At 40.5% G+C, this 20,350-nt stretch overlaps 1 protein-coding gene across 1 annotated transcript in view; it reads left to right on the forward strand.

Moving 5' to 3' along the window:
* The window catches only part of LOC138801811 (uromodulin-like), a 41,004-nt gene that overhangs the window by 13,753 nt on the left and 6,901 nt on the right, over positions 1-20,350 (forward strand). Inside the window, exons 9-14 of the mRNA XM_069984908.1 lie at positions 3,260-3,462; positions 4,352-4,503; positions 5,101-5,346; positions 6,662-6,824; positions 7,367-7,448; positions 8,681-8,707. Of these exons, the coding sequence (XP_069841009.1) occupies positions 3,260-3,462; positions 4,352-4,503; positions 5,101-5,346; positions 6,662-6,824; positions 7,367-7,448; positions 8,681-8,707 (873 nt within the window). The remainder of the gene's footprint in view (positions 1-3,259; positions 3,463-4,351; positions 4,504-5,100; positions 5,347-6,661; positions 6,825-7,366; positions 7,449-8,680; positions 8,708-20,350) is intronic.

Consider the following 20,350-nt stretch of genomic DNA (forward strand, 5'->3'; position numbering starts at 1 on the left):
GTTTTTAGGCAAGACTGTGAGAGAGCCGATTCCCTTGGCTGAGAAGCAAACCCACACTTGAATGGTTTCAGGATGCTTTACAGTTGGCATGAGACAGGACTGGTGGTAGTGCTCACCTTGTCTTCTCCGAATAAGCTGTTTTCTAGATGTCCCAAACAATCGGAAAGGGGATTCATCGGAGAAAATGACTTTACCCCAGTCCTCAGCAGTCCACTCCCTGTACCTTTTGCAGAATATCAGTCTGTCCCTGATGTTTTTTCTGGAGAGAAGTGGCTTCTTTGCTGCCCTCCTTGAGACCAGGTCTTGCTCCAAGAGTCTCTGCCTCACAGTGCGTGCAGATGCACTCACACCTGCCTGCTGCCATTCCTGAGCAAGCTCTGCACTGCTGGTAGCCCGATCCCGCAGCTGAAACACTTTTAAGAGACGGTCTTGGTGCTTGCTGGTCTTTCTTGGGCGCCCTGGAGCCTTTTTGGCAACAATGAAACCTCTCTCCTTGAAGTTCTTGATGATGCGATAGATTGTTGACTGAGGTGCAATCTTTCTAGCTGCGATACTCTTCCTTGTTAGGCCATTTTTGTGCAGTGCAATGATGACTGCACATGTTTCTTTAGAGATAACCATGGTTAACAGAAGAAAAACAATGATGCCAAGCACCAGCCTCCTTTTAACCCCCAGACGACCCATGATGTAACTCTACGTCCTGGGAGGTGGGGGTCGGCTGCAGTGAGTCACTGCAGCCGGGACCTCACCGGTAATGACACGCTGCAGCGATCGCGCTGCCATGTGTCTTTAACCCCTTAAACGCCGGGAGTCCCCTGTCACTTACTGATCGGGACCCCCGCAGTGTGACTGCAGGGGTCCCGATCATTGAACCGAACCGCCGGAGGTCTCTTACCTGCCTCCCTGCGGTCCGATCGGCGATCTGCTACACTGAGCCTGCACATGCAGGCTCAATGAGCAGATCGCCGATAACACTGATCAATGCTATGCCTATGGCATAGCAATCATCAGTGTAGAAATCAAAGTAGTGAATGTACAAGTCCCCCAAAGGGACTTCAAATGTGTAAAAAAAAAAAGTCCAAAAGACTATTACACTACCCCAAAGCCCCTCCCCCAATAAAAGTTGAAATCACCCCCCTTTCCTATTATATAAATAAAACATATTAAAAATCAATAAATAGATAAACATATAATATACCGTAGCATGTGTAATTGTCCGATCTATTAAAATATAACAAGCGTTATTGCGATCGGTGAACGGCGTACACGAAAAGAGGGAAAAAAGTGCGCAGATTACCGATTTTATGTTACATTATATATTAAAAAAAATCTATAAAAAGTGATCAAAACGTCCGATCTTCACAAATATGGTATTAATAAAAACTAGACATCATGGCGGAAAAAATGACACCCCATACAGCCCTGTAGGTGAAAAAATAAAACCGTTATAAGCGTGACAGTAGGCCCATTTTATTAATATTTAATTGCCAAAAAAAAAGGATTTCATAAAAAAAAAATATATAACATTAGAGAATCTGTGTAACCTGCATGTGGTTGTGTTCGGGCTGACCTATAGAATAATAGTGTCATGTCGCTGTTACCATATAGTGCATTACGTAGACACAGGAACCATACCATTACCATATTGCATTCTTTTTTACGATTTCACCTATTTATATCTTCATAAATAATATATTTGGGATTCCATCATACATGTTATGGTAAAATGAAAGACGCCATTACAAAGTACAACTATTCCTGTAAAAAACAAGCACTTACATGGCTTGTAGATAAAAAACTGAAAGTGCTAGAGCTCTTAGAAAGGGGGGAGGGAAAAACGAAAACACTAAGATCAAAATTTGCGCGGTCCACTGGGTCATTTTGGGCCTGGTCCTCAAAGGGTTAAAGTGTCCAGTGGTGTCATTCTTACTTAATCATGACAGATTGATCTCCAGCCCTATCCTCATCAACACCCACACCTGTGTTATTGGAGCAATCACTGAAACGATGTTAGCTGGTCCTTTTAAGGCAGGGCTGCAATGATGTTGACATGTGTTTTGGGGGATAAAGTTCATTTTCTAGGCAAATATTGACTTTGCAAGTAATTGCTGTTAAGCTGATCACTCTTTATAACATTCTTGAGTATATGCAAATTGCCATTTTAAAAACTGAAGCAGTACACTTTATAAAAATTTATATTTGTATCATTCTCAAAACTTTTGGCCATGACTGTACCTTATCCTATGGAAAAAAGGGTAATGAGAGGGTAATAACCCCCTTAAAGTAAAAGCACATACAGTATATTACAAAGCTTGACACCGATTTAGGGTAGCTTCACACGTACCTTATCGCTGCATATTTATTGCTGCGTATTTATCGCTGCATGTTTGGTGCGATTTTTACATGCGAGTTTTGATTTTCACGTGAAAATCAAAACTCGCATGTAAAAATCGCACCAAACACGCAGCGATAAATACACAGCGATAAATACGCAGCGTTAAATACGCAGCAATACGGTACGTGTGAAGGCAGCCTTAAACATACAAAACAAATGTTTATATTGATAGTCGATTTCATGAAACCTGTGGCCCAAGTTTATCAAAGTGTGGAAAAAAAAATAAACTGGTGTAAACTGCCATTAGCAGCTAATAAGTTTAGATTTCAGCTCTGGAAAGGCAAAATCTGAGCTATTGGTTGCTGTGGGCAGTTTATACTAGTATCTGTTTATGTTAACCTAATGTACTGTATATGGCCAAATTTGGTCAAAATGAATCGTTTTTCCCCAGAATCCTTTTTTCAGAGTAAGGGTCTATTCACACGTCAGTATATTTTTCCAATCCGCAAATTTCAGTCAGTATACAATCCGCAAATTCAGTCCGTATTGCATCCGTATTGCATCCGTATTGCATCCGTATTGCTTCAGTAAAATACAGACCCCATAGAGTTGTATTGGATGTGTCAGTTACTGTCCGTACTAGGGTCTGTCCTTTTTTTTTTGCGGAACGGATTGCAGCCCAGTACACAACACGGATGTGTGTATAGGTCCATTGAAATACATTGGTCCTATATTATTGCGGATCCGCAATTGCGGACAGGAACAGGATGTGTGAATAGGGCCTAAGTCTAAAGTTTAACCCTAGAGGGCCAGCATCTGAACCAGTATTACCTACTGACATGATGAAGATCTGTAACCATGTTACTTTGCTCATAAAATTTTGGTAAAATGTATACGTTTATATGTTTTGTCACATCTCTCTAGGTTTAGAAGACTTGGATCTTAAGTTACAATGTAACACACATGACATAGAAGTCTCATTCAGAACATGTCAACTGAAAAGTTTAAATGCCAAGAGTATTCACTTCTCGGATGATCACTGCATAGGGCTCAAAGACCAAGATAACACTAGCATGATCTACATCACATCTCCCCTTCGAGATGACAAGTGTAAAGCTCACCTATATGTAAGCATCCACTGAAAAAAAACTGATTATCTAATAATCTGTAGGGAAAATAAGTTTTATACCATTGGTGTGCAATTGAGGGTATGTTCACACTGAGGAATAGGCGAGGAATTGACAAGGAAGTTTTCTGCTCTGGCAGAATAGGAGCAGAATTTGAGCGGAATTAGAGCGGAATGCAAGCAGAATTCAAGCCCCTATTGACCTCTATAGGATTTCTCTAGTGGAATCCGCCTAAAAAAATTGACATGTCAATTCTTGAGGCGGAAAGTGGATCTGAGGCGAAAATTCCGCCGTGTGAACAACATAGCGGAAATCCAATTAAACACGATAGGGCAATGTTATGTTCATATTTTACGGGCAGAATTTGAAGCGGCTAATTTCATGTGGATTCCGCTTGAAATTCCACGTCTATTCCTCAGCGTGAAAATACCCTTAAGCAGAATGAGGCTGATGTAAGGGGACATAGTAACATGACAACAATATGTATCTGTCTATCTGCCTTACTATTTTTATTTATTATTGTAATAACCCTCTTCTTGACATCTGTCTTACATGTCCCTATGCTTGGCACATACATTATGGGTGCCCAGCTGTCAGCAGCTTGGATAGAAGATATCTTTTATCTTCACTTTGGCTGCTCTGTAAACCACCCCCTCCCCCTATCCCCAGATAGCAAGCAATAAATAGCTGTAGGCACCCCAAAATAGTACCAATAAAAACTACAGTTCACCCTTAAAAACAGACTTCCACACAAGCCTAGCAATAGAAAAATATGGTGATTTTCACATCATTCTGATTACAGTCCAAACACTGTATATGTAAAAACATAGCCTTTACTTTTATTAGCATATTTACTGATGTGTTAATGCAAGAACCTTATATTTTATAGGACAACGGGACACATGCTATCTATTGGAATACCATGTATGTGCAACTAGAACCAAGTCAAATAATTGTGCGGAACTCTGAGCTTCAGCTAAATTTTTCCTGTTCATATCCACTGGATTTTACTATAAGGACATCTGTAAAACCTATTCTAAGGTAATGTGCCAGGTATTCTGAGGCTGTATGGAAGGTATAACCAAACAAATCAAGTGGATCCTCCACTTTAAAGAGGATAATAATAATAATTATAATAATAATAATAATAATAATAATGATACTTAATAATTATAGAAAGAAGACATTCATCTGTAATGGGTAAGATAGAAATCTCTTTAGAAAAATTACTCTTTCAGTTTGTAGTGACCTCAGAAATCACCTAATGACTTATGTCTGGCAGCCTCCTGGCATGCTGCTGATTGTGTCTCTTTTTCATCCTAACTCATAGAGGAATATGATGTCCATGTACCCTTGTATTTGGACAGGATTGGTCTTCAGTAGAATTGAGCAAACTGTGAGCATGTTCATCCAAACCCGAGTGTGCAGCATATAATAAGCAGTAGCTTCTGAAGTTGGTTAAACATAGATACAGTAAAAGTTTGCATCCGTGGATTTACAAAAATATATGTTGTGTGAACATAACCTTATACCGTATATTAAATGTAGTGGTCAGCCTTTTCTTCTGTTCCATCATATGAGATCAGCACATACAATGTGTAGATACATCCTTAGTGATTGCACTTGATATCATTACAGCGCCATATCTTTCCACATTGAAGGAGTGGGGGAGTTCAGAGCTCACATAGCAATGTATAAGGACCACAGTTATCTGTCCAGATATGAAGACAAGGAGGTGGTTCTGTCAACTTTTTCAATATTGTATGTGGAAGTCTTTATTGAGGGCCTTAAATCATTGCATTATGTCACAGTGATGAAGAATTGTTATGCTACGCCGGGAAAACAAATAGATGATCCTATAAAATATTACATTATCAAGGAGAGGTAAGGAATCCATAGACATAGAAATCATAGTAAACTTTACAATCAACAGTAAGCGGGAAATGCTTATAAAGTGTTTTCTTTTTCCTTGCACTTACTACTGCATGAAAGCTTCTCCTTCTGGATAAAATGGTGATGTCACAACCTGCTGGAACTCCCAGAGCTGTGTAGCTGTGACTGCTGGAGAGGATGATGGCAGATGCTCAGTGTCCAGTGCCCTTTGTCCCTCAGCGTACCCTGCCATCATCCTCTCCAGCAGCCACAGCCCGCACAGCTCTGGGAGTCGGGTCGTGACATCATCATTTTATCCAGGAAGTGAAACCTTGATGCAGTAGTAAGTAGAGATGAGCAAATTTGCCGAAGTTCAGGTTCGTATGAACCTGAACTATCAGCTTCTGATTGCCGCTGTCTGCAGCCTCCGTAAAAAGGGTGGATACAGCTTAAGGACCGCCTGGAAAACTGGGATACAGCCTATGCCAATGTCTGTATCCCAGTTTTCCGGGCGGTCCGTAAGGCTGTATCCACCCTGTTCACAGACGCTGCAGACAGCGAGAATCAGAAGCTGATAGTTCAAGCTCATACGAACCCGAACTTCGGCAAATTCGCTCATCTCTAGTAGTAAGTGCAGGGAAAAAAGCACTTTATGTGCATTTCCCGTAATAAGTGTATATTGGGGATTTGTATAACTTATGGGGGGCAATACAATACTTTAATAAAAAAATTCGCCCGGACTTCTCCTTTAATCTTACAAAACATGTCAACCCTTGATACAACATACAGTTTGCCCTGGACTGGTTCTCTGTCTCCATCTCTGACTGTATCCATACATACACATTCATACTCCATGGGAATAACCTCTAACACAGAATGCAAGAAAGCAAGAAAACATTCCTGCATGTGAGACCTTTAAACACTTCTCCTAATTCACGAAATTCCATAAAATATATAACAGGATGGGTTCTGCAACGTGTTTCAGCTGCCTCCAGCCTTTATCACAGCAGTGCTGTGCTACAGACTTAAGACAGCAGAATTGCATTACAGATTGCACCCTGTTATGTATTTTATGGAATTTCATGAATAAAGAAAAGTGTTTTTAAAGGAGTCACATGCGGAAATGTTTTCAGTTTTTCCCCGTCAAGTTCCCTGCATGCCATCCTGAAACACGCCATTGGAGAAAGGTAGAGTGATTCTTCTACAGTATATCTTCAGCATAATTATGGTTATAATGTCATGTCATTTCTCTCTGTATAACACATATGGGTTATATTTGTAAAAAAAATAAATAATAATATTACAACTACTTTTTCTTTTCTTTGAGGTGTCCTAATAAAGAAGATGCTAGTGTAAAGGTGCTGGAGAATGGAGTGTCCACACGAGGACGTTTTTCTTTGCAGATGTTCCGATTTGTTGGGGAGCATAGCCAAGTGTACTTACATTGTGAGATCAACATCTGCGACTCCAAGAAACAAGAGTGTAAACCGGTACGTCTGATCTGTAGGTGTAATGACATCTTACCACATCCCAGGCCACTACAGCTAGTGAATGGCAAATTTCAAAACACGATATATCAGCTTTTAGTAAAACACTGACACTCAAACATACATTATATGAACTAAATGGCTGCAGACGAGGGAGTATTTGTGCCACCAGGACCTGAAGTCAGGGCCAGCACTCATGGTATCCAAAAGACATTTAGTTATCATAGTGACTAACCCCCTACTTTTTGCCGTTGCAAAGAGCAGCTGCAAACAGTGTCTCTTTCCCTTGGCAGACCTGACCTATCCTAACATGACCTAAATGGAATGTGATTGGTTGCTATCTGTCTTAGACAAAAATATGTCAATTTTTTGTCTAAGACAGCTCGATACATCTAGGCCTGTGTGTCCCCTTTATGTATGGCTTTCTTCTTTTTCCTTTTCTTTCTTTCTTTCTTTCTTTCTTTCTTTTCCTTCTTTTTTTTTTTTTTTTTTTGCAGATGACTATGTAAAATACATTTCCAACTCTTTCATGTTACATTTTACAGTTCTGTTCTGGGCCACAACGAAGAAGAGCTCAACATGATGACGCAATTTTTGTTCTCGAGTTCGGGCCTATTATATGTAATGGTAAATTCACAGAAACTTCATTGGTTTTAGGAGGTTGGGGGAGGGGGGGGGGTTGGGGTGACAATAGTTATAGATATAGTTAAATATAAGAGGAGAGTAAAGTATTTGTGCGGTGGACAGTTCTTCACGTATTTATCCACACCTTCACCACTGGTGCAGAGAGCAGAGTATGAGGCTGCAGAGCAATTGAGAATAGGCCGGCAGCACTTGAGAATATGCCGCCCTACGAGGCTGGGCAGGAAACTGGAGGTGGGACTGAGGCACACATCTTGGGGGTGGGGGGGAGATAGCTTTGAACTGGTCTTCCCAGGCTTGCCTCCAGTGCACAATGGACCTCATTTGTATTTCGAAATAACAGGAAAAATCACAGGAACGGATGATTAATTAAAAAAAGGACCATGTCAGCTTATTCAGTGACGCCGATCTGGTGGTATGTACAACTTTGTATTGTCAGTAAGGTGGTACATTTACATTAACCTACCTGCCAGTGACACGACTAGATAATTTAAGGGAGTGGCTTTCTTAGTAATACATTGGATACCACCTGTACATACTTCCCAAAGAATATGATAATGTAAACCTTACCTACATGATGCAATTTTGGGCTCAGGGTACAGTATGTGCACATTATGGAATCCCAACGGAAAACCAATTGCAGATTCCGCAGCTCGCACCTGCTCAAGGACTCTGGCAGCCATGTGAATTTCTGTCCGTGCCAAAGCCTCCATTCTATGCACGGGCAGATTCCGCCATCCGTCCAAAGAATTGACCTGTTCCTATTAACCTGAGATGCATGTGGCCGACAAAGTCCCCGAGCTGTGTAATCCGCAACGAAGGTTCAGGATTCCTTAGTGTGCACATATCCTAAGTTTTTGATGTCAGTTATAATATCTGAAGCTATATGAGAACTTTTGCTCTTACTTATTGTTAACATAAAGATGCTTTTGTCTTGTTTTATTATTATTTGGAAGTTCATGTTCACATTTCCCCTATATAAATCATTACATTTACGAATGGAAGCCATTATGGGTCCAAAAGGTTCCCAACAAATCTTAGTGACCTTTAATGGCTTCTTAGGTTTCTGTTGAAATTTTAATTGTTTTGTGGATTAAAGCCATAGAAACCCTTGTTAGAGAACTCATGAAGGGGCCACATGTGTAAAGGAACTGAGTCCATTTTAAACATACTAATATATCCTGCTTAAACAATGTTTTATATTACTTCTTTTCCAGATTTCTTCCAGTTATCACTTGCTCTCAGTAAGTTTATGTTTAGTATTTGTTACTCACTATGGGGGAGATTTATCAAACATGGTGTAAAGTGAAACTGGTTCAGTTGCCCCTAGCAACCAATCAGATTCCACCTTTCATTCCTCACAGACTCTTTGGAAAATGAAAGGTGGAATCTGATTGGTTGCTAGGGGCAACTGAGCCAGTTCTACTTTACACCATGTTTGATAAATTTCCCCCTATGTCTTTTCCATATCCCCTGGCTATAACTGTATTTATTGATTTCATCTTGTCTTTTTTAGGAAAGCAGTCATGGCCTCTTCTGACACCCCTCATTTTTCTATGGATTACATATTTAGTTCTGTGATAGACTGTGATAGCTGTTTTACACAGGCTGATGATGCACCTTCATATATACTTTGCATGTGCTGATTAACAGTAATAATAATAATACTCTTTTTAACAGACTAAATGTATGGTAATTCATTTCATATATCTGTTTTACTTGTAGTAAGAATTATTGCTATGATCTTTATATAAATTCAACAAAATAAAAATGATCAGCCTTGGAAGTTGGGTCTATGATTATCCCTTGGCTTGGGCTGCCGACTGCTCTGGGTTTAACAGGTATCCTGCCTGCTGAGTTTGCACTACATGGCTACAACTGCTCTTCTCTGGGCCTTGTTTCTTCCAGAATTGCAGCTATTTGTCAGAGCCTTAGCAACTTCCATGTATATTATCACTATGTAAGGAACAAGGTACTAAAATTGAAAAACACCCTATAAACAACGCTACCTACACCTTTGTTAATATCAGATGAACTATAGGCTGCATTGCTGAATGGTCTAAAAAAAAAAAATCTTGCTTTACAGTTTACAGTAAAATTGAATGTTTAAACTTGAGAACATAGGGGTCCGGTACAGAATCACATTGCTATTCGTATGTTTCATAGTTTGCTTACACTTACTCCTCTCTGGCTGCATTTTCAGCTGCACTGCAGCCTCTAGTGACCATCACACGATCACCAGAGGATACAGTGCAGAGGAAGATGGATATCATACAAAATGCCGTCACTCCACATAGTTCTAGGTTGCAGTACATATAGTCAGGCGATATCAAAATGAAGAAAGGTCCTGCATCCTCTGCAGTCATCATTTATTCAAAGCATAAAGAGAAAGGCTATGTTCACACAACGTTTTTTTCAGCTCCGTTTAAAATGACGTCCGTTATTTTGAGTCTAAAATAACGGACATTTTTCGAAGCCTGGCATCCCCTTAGTGCAATGACGGGTGTTTGCACATTATCTTAGTTTTGGGTTACTAATTGCCCTTTGGTTGTGGCTTAATTGAAAAATCCATTGAATTTAATAGTAAAAACGGAGAAAGAACGGTGACAATAGAAGAACTGTGTGTGAGCAACTGCAATTTTCAAAAAACGTCCGAAAATAATGTTCATGTTCATTATTTTGACGTCCGCGGCAAAAACGTCCATTTTTTTATGCATTGTGTGCATAGGATGTCCGTCTTCCCATTGACTTCAATGCAATTGCATTGAAGTCAGTGAAATTGCTGCAAAAACTGACGTTTTTTTAAATAGCAAAATCGGATGTTTTTTCTCCATTTTTGACATTGTGTGAACATAGCCAAAAGCTGCATTCATTCCGACCTTTTGGACTTTCACAACAGCAATAGTGACACATGTCAAAAATGGCATCTAAATCCACATCATCAGGCACTCAGTCATTTTATCACTTCATGTAACAACGGTAATCATTAGTTTCATGGATCCATACAAAAAGAATCTACATTATACATTATAATCTAAGACAATAAACAATCAGGAGATATTTCCATAATACATAGATCTCACATCTCATATATACGTATTTCAAAAATGAACAAATTCAACCATTCTGCTGTGTCTCTGAACTAAAAGAGAAAAAAATAAACTGAGAAACTGCCCTTCCCTATTACTATTAGATCTGTAAGTGTTTTCTCTTTTCCCTCAGACACAGCCGAATGGTTAAATTCATTCATTTTTGAAATATGCATATGAGACGTGAGACCTATGTTTCATGTATATACAGTAACTTCTGATTTTCTATTGTCTCACATTAACACTGTGTATAACTAAGATTCTTTTTGTATGGATCCATGAAACAAATGGTTACCATAGTCACATGAAGTAATGTCATCATTGAGCGCCTGATGATGTGTCTTTAGATTGCCGTTTGTAACATGTATCACTATGCTGTTGTGAAAGACCATAAAGTCGGAACGCATGCAGTGTTTCTCTTGATGCTTCAAATAAAGCAGAAGATGCAGAAGATGTGAATGTCGGGATCTTTCTTTATTTTGTGCAGAGGAAGATGGCAGACCACACTAACAGGATCATGAACGTTAGGCTGTAGGAGATTGGGTACACTGGTCAACAAGGGCTGTGGGGTACTTTTATTTCATTTAAAACTCTTTGGTCTATTGTACTTTTTTTTTTTTTTTTTACTTTTTTTTGCATTACTAAGATGGGACCTATTGGGACCAAGAGTCCATTTACACAGGAAGATTATCTGACAGATTATCTGACAAAGATTTTAAGCCAAAGCCAGAAACAGTCTATAAATAGAGACCAGGTCATAAAGGAAAGCCTGAGATTTCTCCTCTTTTCAAATCCATTACTGACTTTGGCTTCAAATCTTTGGCAGATAATCTGTCAGATAATCTTTCTGTGTAAATGGAACCTTATGCTACGTTTACACGGAACGATTATCGGGCGAATTTTCGCGATAACTATCGAATTCGAACGATAATCGTATGTGTAAACGCGGCGAATGATCGATAAATCGTTCATTTTGATCTTTTAGCATGTTCTTTAATCGTCGTTCGCAAAAAATTCGCTGATCGTTCACTGATTTTACCTATGTGTGAGATAGGATTAAGCAATCGCAAAACGAATTTTCTGTACCATATATCGTTCCATCTAAACGCTGATCGTTATAAAAAAAAATCGTTACTTTGAAAATCGTTAATCTTACAATCGGGCCAATAATCGCCTTGTGTAAACTTACCATTAGTCCCAATAATTCCCAGCTTAGTAATGGATGTAACCCACGGCCTCAGGGTTACTGGGAAGAGCCGTGTACCATCAGTCCCAGAGTGTCAAAATCTGGTGCCCCTGGTCTGGAGTGGAAGAGGGCTGGTATTATTAAGCTGGCTAACAATAGAAGGCAATATTCTCTCTGGTATTGCTAGGCTACTGCTGTTTTTTTTTTTTTTAACTGTATGTGCTAATGCATCTCCCAGCAGGGAAGAACACCTACAAAGTGCTGAAAGGCTGCATTTTGAACATTAAATAAGCAGTTCACAAAAAATTATTATTGAACCCCCCCCCCCCTTGCCCCTTGCCCCCCGCTAGGCACTGACTCACCGCAGCTGATCGGTGTCCTACTGCGCGGTTTCATTCCGATCCCGCGGCGCAGTTCAAATCCGGTGCACACTCACATCAGCCTCTGCTGTGACTCCTCTTCTGTGTCCTGAGATAACGCCGGAAGTCACGCGCTTCCATAGAAAATGCATAGAAGCGCATGAGTTCCAGCGTACAATCAAATAGTTCATAAGTATTAATATAAAATGTTATCTTTAACTTAAAAGGCTGCATTCACACTACGTATATTTCAGTCAGTATATTTCAGTCAGTATTGCAACCAAAACCAGGAGTAGATTAAAAACACAGAAAGGATCTGTTCACACAATGTTGAAATTGAGTGGATGGCCGCTATATAACAGTAAATAACGGCCATTATTTCAATATAACAGCCGTTGTTCTAAAATAACAGCAAATACTTGCCATTAAACGGCGGCCATCTACTCAATTTTAACATTGTGTGAACAGATCCTTTCTGTGTTTTTAATCCACTCCTGGTTTTGGTTGCAATACTGACTGAAATATACTGACTGAAATATACATATACTGACTGAAATATACGTAGTGTGAATATATAAACCTGTAAAACATGGGGAGACATGACGTTTATGAGATTCTGTGGCCTTGTAAATGCAATAAACCAAAGTCCTAAGCATGATGATGTAAATATTAGGTAAACATTATGTTTTCTATTTATAGCTCATAAGTAATGATATATACATTTCTATTTATAGTGCATACTGTTATCTTTATCCGCACTTTACTTCCTGTAGGCCTCTCTACAGGACCTAAAAACTGCAGAAAAGAAGACATGGTTATGCTCATACACTGTTGAAATTGAGTGGATGGCCGCTATTTATATAATGGCAAATAATTACAGTTATTATAAAACAATGGCCACTGTTTTGAAATAACGGCCGTTATCTGTTGTTAAATGACGGACATCCACTAAATTTCAACAATGAGTGAACATAAATAACCTTTCTGTGTTTTCAATCCACTCCTGGTTTTAATTGCAAAATACTGACAAAAACTACTGAGCAAAAATACTGTGCGGGAACATGGCCTAAAAATATGTGTGTGGTTGGGGGCAGGGGGGATGAATAGCAAAGGCTAATAGTTATACAGACGTGACCAACCTGGGGTCATTTGTTAAGCTCCTGGCTACTAATGCAATAATTTGACAACTTGCAATAATGTGATGAGGTGTCAATGGAGTGACAGAGGTCATACCACTTAGATGCCATAGTCTATATTGATTGTAGCATCTACCAGATTAGATTAGAAGTTTCTCTGATACATAGCAATATAGCAGGAACACAGCTGTTGGTCACAGTCAGGCTTCTGCTGGTAAGATTCCTGGGACAGCTTGATCACCATGAGACAACTGTAAATCACTGTGATTTATGTAAATCAATTCATGATGTACCTGGGGGTTTATTAATATTTATCAAAATTCTACAAGTAATAGATTTGGTGAAACTCATAGGATACTAGAAACTGACTTGCGCAAAGCTGCAATAGTTTTCAGAACATATTAGTTCAAGTGAATCTCTGCCAAATTACATAAGTAAGGATAGGTTAATTGTGTGTTAAAGCAGTACATCACTCGTATCTGTTGGCATCTTGCCAAGAAAGGGTTGCTATCAGGAAATTGTTTTAAAATAGGACCCAAATGGTCCTTTGACATGACCTGATACGCGGCCGATCTCGGTGAGATCAGCGCTCGCTTGAAGTGCCTTTGCAAGGAATAATTAATTGCATGGCTAGGCTGGGCCGTTACAGTTCATGTAGCTATTAACATGCATTGTAATTAACGACACATCTCCTGTTTAGACCGAGAGATATGCAGCCTGATTTTATTGGTCGCACAAAACACGTAATCAGCTGATGAGCGGGCTGATCGTTGTTGTTATTGGCCGATCGTTACCCTTTTACGCTAATTATTAGCTGAATGAGTATTCCTAGGTATGCTCGTTAGAGTTAATCAGCCCGTGTAATGGTGCGTTTACACAGAGAGATTTATCTGACAGATCTTTGAAGCCAAAACCAGGAACAGACTATAAACAGGGAACAGGTCATGAATGAAAGACTGACATTTGTAAAGTCTGTGTAAACGCACCAATCTAATGTTATCTGTAATTTTACTAGCTTCAGTGTGAATTTGCTTGATTTATCCCGACAGCAAGTTTAAAATATAAGATCTACTCAGTGTGGCATTGTCTTCCCTCTCTTTTGAGACAATACCACATCTTGTTTTAGCTGTATCTTGTCTCTGAGCTCTATCTTGTGAGTGATGCCACCATCTCTGACCAGCCCCTCCAGGCTATTCTACCATCTCCACAGGATGTGTGATGAACTACTAGATATCTGTTCCATACCGATGCTAGGGTCCGTAAATATCCGGAGCATGTGCCCTCTGAGTGCCATCATAGGCGGTTAGCGAAGGAGCCCAGTCCAGAGTCTAGTAACCCCAAAGACAGCTCTATTAGCCCAGTTTTGTTGCCGCTACTAATAATAACTGTGGCTAAGCAGACACAGGCAGCCACCCGCCCTGGTCTCCTGTCAGGGTCTTCTTTGATCTGAGATGTTCTCTTTCCCTTTTCTTCTCCAGCTGGTACAGACCTCCAGAACGATTTGTGTCTGCCTCTGCATTACTTGTCAATTCTTGTCCTGCTCTCCTGGAAATCAGTACAGTGGCTAATTAGCAGCTTGGCACAGATTCTCAAATAACAGGCAGCCCTAACACTATATGTAAGCCCAAAGCACACACACACACACACACACACACACACACACACACACACTCTCCTCCTTATGGACTTCACTTAGAAACTAACAAAATATCCTCTCCCACCCCCTTCACTTAGCAAGCATGTGCTCCCCCTACGAAGTTCACTTAGCAGGAGCTGATGCCCCGAGTGTTGTGTGAAGCAGCTCAGGGGATGTGCTGGCTGGAGGGACAAGTGTGCCCAGTGCTTCAACCAGGAGTCACTGAGGGGAGAACTACAAGTCATAGCCCAAACCAGCTGTAGTCCTTCCATAGTACACATATCACTCACTATCAGCAGGTGCCTTCAGCTCCATGTCTGACACAGCATGGCTGAGGTGTAGATGAGTATGATCCTGTGAATGAAGACAAAAAATGTTACTGACCATCTGGGTAAGTAAAGGAAAAGGGAAGGAGGGGGACAAAAACACAGTGTTATATAAGTGCAAACCCAACAATAAAAAAACATGACAAAGCGGTGGTAAAAAAAAAAAATCCTCAAAATACAAATGGTAGAAGCAACAGCAAATCAATCCATATATATATCTCTTGAAACTAAATCAAAGCAAACAAAGTCATTGGAAATTCCACTTAATCTTCATGTTTAGTCTGTGGGGATGGAGAGTTTCCAGTGTGAAAATCCATTTTGCTCCCTTTGCTATAAAGTACTTTTGTCTGTCCCCAACCCATATCAAAGGGGGGAACACAGTGAACACCGTAGCTGGCTAATGTTGTGATTGGCCTCATAGGGCCTTGTTCACACGGGGTAAGAACAGCAGCCATTGTTTTACATGCCCCTTCCCCCCCTTTCTGGCGCAAGTTGCGCAAAGAGCCCACATGCAAATAAATTATTTGCAAAACAAGCATTTGCGATTAAATGTATGCACAAGTGGGCCCTCTGCACCAGAAAATGCCCTGTCCGCCACTTGAATATGCCGCCACTTGATACATGTCCCCCATTGTATTTAACTCTGAATAACTGACACCAGGGCAATAGATAGCTGTCAAAACTAAGCAGATTGTTCCTGTTGGTAGGCTTAGTGTATAGGTCAGAAGCAAGTGTCCTGTCACATCTGTAAACTCGTAAAAAATGGCGCAGAAAATGATGCCCCATATAGCCCTATAGGGGAAAAAATAAAAGCATTATAAGAATCACAATAGGGCCATTTTAACCCTATCTGTAAAAAAAATACAGTTTTATGGTGTGTTCACACCTACAGGATCTGCAGCTGATTTTCTGCAGCAGATTTCATTTAAATAACTGAACACAGCATCAAATCTGCTGCAGATCTGCTGCAGATCCTGTAGGTGTGAACGCACCCTAAATGTTTAAAAAAAAAAATTGTAAAACATTACAAAAGCCATGTAAACATGCATATTGCTGTTTTCAGACTGACCTATAGAATAAAGCTATCGTGTCAGTTTTACATAAACATAGAAATGGTGTAAAGATCGGGGAATGTAGAGCATGTTGTGGTGATATGCTTTATTTTTTACTATTTGAACTTTGCTGTAAATTACATGAAAGTTTTCTACTAAACAGTTTTTGCAAGACTTTATGGTGTCTGTGTCATAAATTTGTCAGCCTGGTTATCATGTTGCCCTCTCACCCAAGGTCTAATAGCAACAATAAACCCAAACATCAATAAACCGCAGCTTGCTTGGTCACTTTATGTGCAGGAACAGTGCCTGCAGCTTTTGCTAGCTTCACATCTCCCTGGACTTTAGTCATATAGGACAATATTGGACACATGTTCACCGGGTAATAAGGTCTATGACCTCCACAAGCTGGACATGTCTCCCTTCAGTCTGGATTTTGTTGCCCACATCATGAGGGTTGGTAGGATTTCCAGTTTAAGGGGGGCTAGCACTTCATACTCTGTCCCATTTCCAGCATTTCTGACATGGTTTTACCTTCTGCTACTTCATACCACATTGTGGATAAATCATGATGTCATGATGTTCTAACCATCCTGTAGAATTAGTCAGGAATCCATACCATACATGCCCATCTAAGGTTTTACTTTCTTCTGCCCCCAATTCCTTTAACATTTGTCTGGGTTTTTTTGAGAGCCTCCACTCCCTTAACACACCGTTCAACTTCAATTGCCATATCCATATCTCTGCTTCTATTTCAGAGAAACGCTCTGTGTGGTTCCCATCTTCTTTGGGAGGCTTTACCCTACTCATATACTTTTAGACGCACTACTGAGGTGCCATCACATCTGGTGGGTAGAATTGCGCTACTTTTTCTCAATTCACAGCACAACCCACAACCAAATCAACAACCTCTAAACACCAACTTTCTCTTTCTGAAACAAATTTACTATGAAAGGTTCTTTTCTTTATCCCCACAAATCGAATTGATGTTTTTGGGTGGTACAAGGTCCTACATTTATTTACATGCTCTTTGAAAAGGAAAATAAAATTCTGTTAAAAAATGAACGTACATTACAGAATACCTTTATGGAAGGCACAAACATTCTCACCTCACTCCTTGATGAACAAGAAAGGGTACCTGGCCAGGGCCCATTTTCAGACTGTAGAAACAAGAGCACCAATGCCACCAATAGGGTAAGGTCATACAATAGATACATTCGTCCAAGTTGCGACCCAGGCAATAGAACAATTAGAACACACCTCTTCATCTTCAGTGGGCTATATATCTTTCTTTTGAAGAAAGAAAAGCATTGAGTTTACTTGAAAAAGATAAATTCCTTTTTTCAAAGCCCTAAGATAAGAGTGGTAATCTATATAATAAAAATGAAAGTCTGTCTGTCTGTCTGTCTGTCTGTCCCAAACAGACTTCCAAACGCCTGAACCGTTTGACCCCAAATTTGGCACACAGATACATTGGGTGCCCGGGAAGGTTATTGCAAAGGTCCCGTCCCCGCCAGATGTACAGGAGAGGAGGGGGAGGTGGAAGAGCGGCGCCTCATAGAAATGAATGCGAAAATCTCTATACAGTACATGTATATACAGGACCCCCTACTCCATCTATACAGTACATGTATATACAGGACCCCCTACTCCATCTATACAGTACATGCATACAGGACCTCCTACTCCATCTATACAGGTATACAGGGCAGTATTACCAGCTGCTGCTGCCCTAAGCACTAAACCTGAAGACGCCCCATCCTCACTCACCAATTAGCATAAGGATAGGTAGGTAATATCTCCAGACGTCACATTTAAAATCGCTATACCAGACCTGACCAATACCGCCATACTGTGACTGGATAACACTGCCATACCAGACCTGACCAATACCGCCTTACTGAAACTTGATAACACCGCTATACCAGACCTGACCAATACCGCTATACTGTGACTGGATAACACCGCCACACCAGACCTGACCAATACCGCCATACTGTGACTGGATAAAACCGCTATACCAGACCTGACCAATAACGCCACACTGTGACTGAATAACACTGCCATACCAGACCTGACCAATACCGCCATACTGTGACTGGATAACACCACTATACCAGACCTGACCAATACCGACACACTGTGACTGAATAACACCGCCATACCAGACCTGACCAATACCGCCATACTGTGACTCGATAACACTGCCATACCAGACCTGACCAATACTGCCATACCCCCCCCCTCGAAAGACACAAGATTTTCTGAACGGGAGGGTACCGCCCCTCTGCAAGGTGCTACACTAGGCACCAGACCATGGGTGCCTAATGGTAAATACGACCCTGCAGGTATACAGGACACTACAGGTATACAGGACCTCAAAACTATATACTACAGGTATACAGGACAACAAACTTTACACTACAGGTATACAGGACCCCAAAACTATACACTACAGGTATACAGGACCTCCATCAACTCTATACTTCAGGTATACAGGACCTCCAAACATTACACTAAAGGTATACCGGACCTCCACCAACTATATACTACAGGTATACAGGACCCCAAACTATACACTACGGGTTTACAGAAACCCAAAACTATACACTACAGGTATACAGGACCTTCACCAACTCTATAATACAGGTATACAGGACCCCAAACTTTAAACTTCAGGTATACCAGACCTCCACCAGCTATATACTACAGGTATACAGGACCCCAAACTATACACTACGGGTTTACAGAAACCCAAAACTATAACTACAGGTATACAGGACCTCCACCAACTCTATACATCAGGTATACAGGACCTCCAAACATTACACTAAAGGTATACCGGACCTCCACCAACTATATACTACAGGTATACAGGACCCCAAACTATACACTACGGGTTTACAGAAACCCAAAACTATACACTACAGGTATACAGGACCTTCACCAACTCTATAATACAGGTATACAGGACCCCCAAACTTTAAACTTCAGGTATACCAGACCTCCACCAGCTATATACTACAGGTATACAGGACCCCAAACTATACACTACGGGTTTACAGAAACCCAAAACTATAACTACAGGTATACAGGACCTTCACCAACTCTATAATACAGGTATACAGCACCCCCCACCAACTCTATACTACAGGTATACAGGACCCCAAACTATACACTACAGGTATACAGGACCTCCACCAATTCTATACTACAAGTATACAGCACCTTTACCAACACCTCCACCAACTATACACTACAGGTATCCAGGACCCTCAAACTATAAAGTACAGGTATACAAAACCTCCAACAACTATACATTACAGGTATACAGCAGCAACTATTTACTACAGGTATACAGGACCCGCAAACTATACAGTACAGGTATACAGGACCTTCATTAACTATACACTGCAGGTATACGGGACTTCCCAAACTATACAGTACAGGTATACAGCCCCCCCCCAACTATACACTACTGGTATACAGGACCTCCCTAAACTATACACTACAGGTATACAGCCCCCCCACCCAACTACACACTATAGGTATACAGGACTCCCCCAACTATACACTATAGGTATACAGCCCCCCCACCCCCAACTATGCACTACAGATATGCGAGACCCCTAAAAACTATACACTGTAGGTATACAGAACCCCTCCAACTATGCACTACAGGTATACACTAATTCCACTGATGAAACAATACCTTTAGATTGGCCTCCTGGGCACCTTAGAACAAATCTAATTAACACACTGACACTTTATACAATTTCTATTTTAATGATAATGGACAATAACCAATACACTCCCATGTGCCATCAATTACTGTGAGATCAGCATCGTTACGCTTTATTGACCTCTGATCCTATTTTACAGTTTCAAAAGGAGTGCTCTTGGATACACCCAAAAATTTCAGACTTACCGGATTAATATACACTAATTTTGTATATGAATATGCCCTTTCCCGAACTGGCCACCTTCTACAAACTTCCTAAAGTCCATAAAGGACTATCCCATTTGAAATGTTGGCCAATAGTTTCAGGCATTAAGAATTTAGCTCAGAACATGGGCATGTACATGGACAAGATACTAAGACC

This window comes from Dendropsophus ebraccatus, chromosome 9, assembly GCF_027789765.1.
Source record: "Dendropsophus ebraccatus isolate aDenEbr1 chromosome 9, aDenEbr1.pat, whole genome shotgun sequence".
NCBI lineage: Eukaryota > Metazoa > Chordata > Amphibia > Anura > Hylidae > Dendropsophus > Dendropsophus ebraccatus.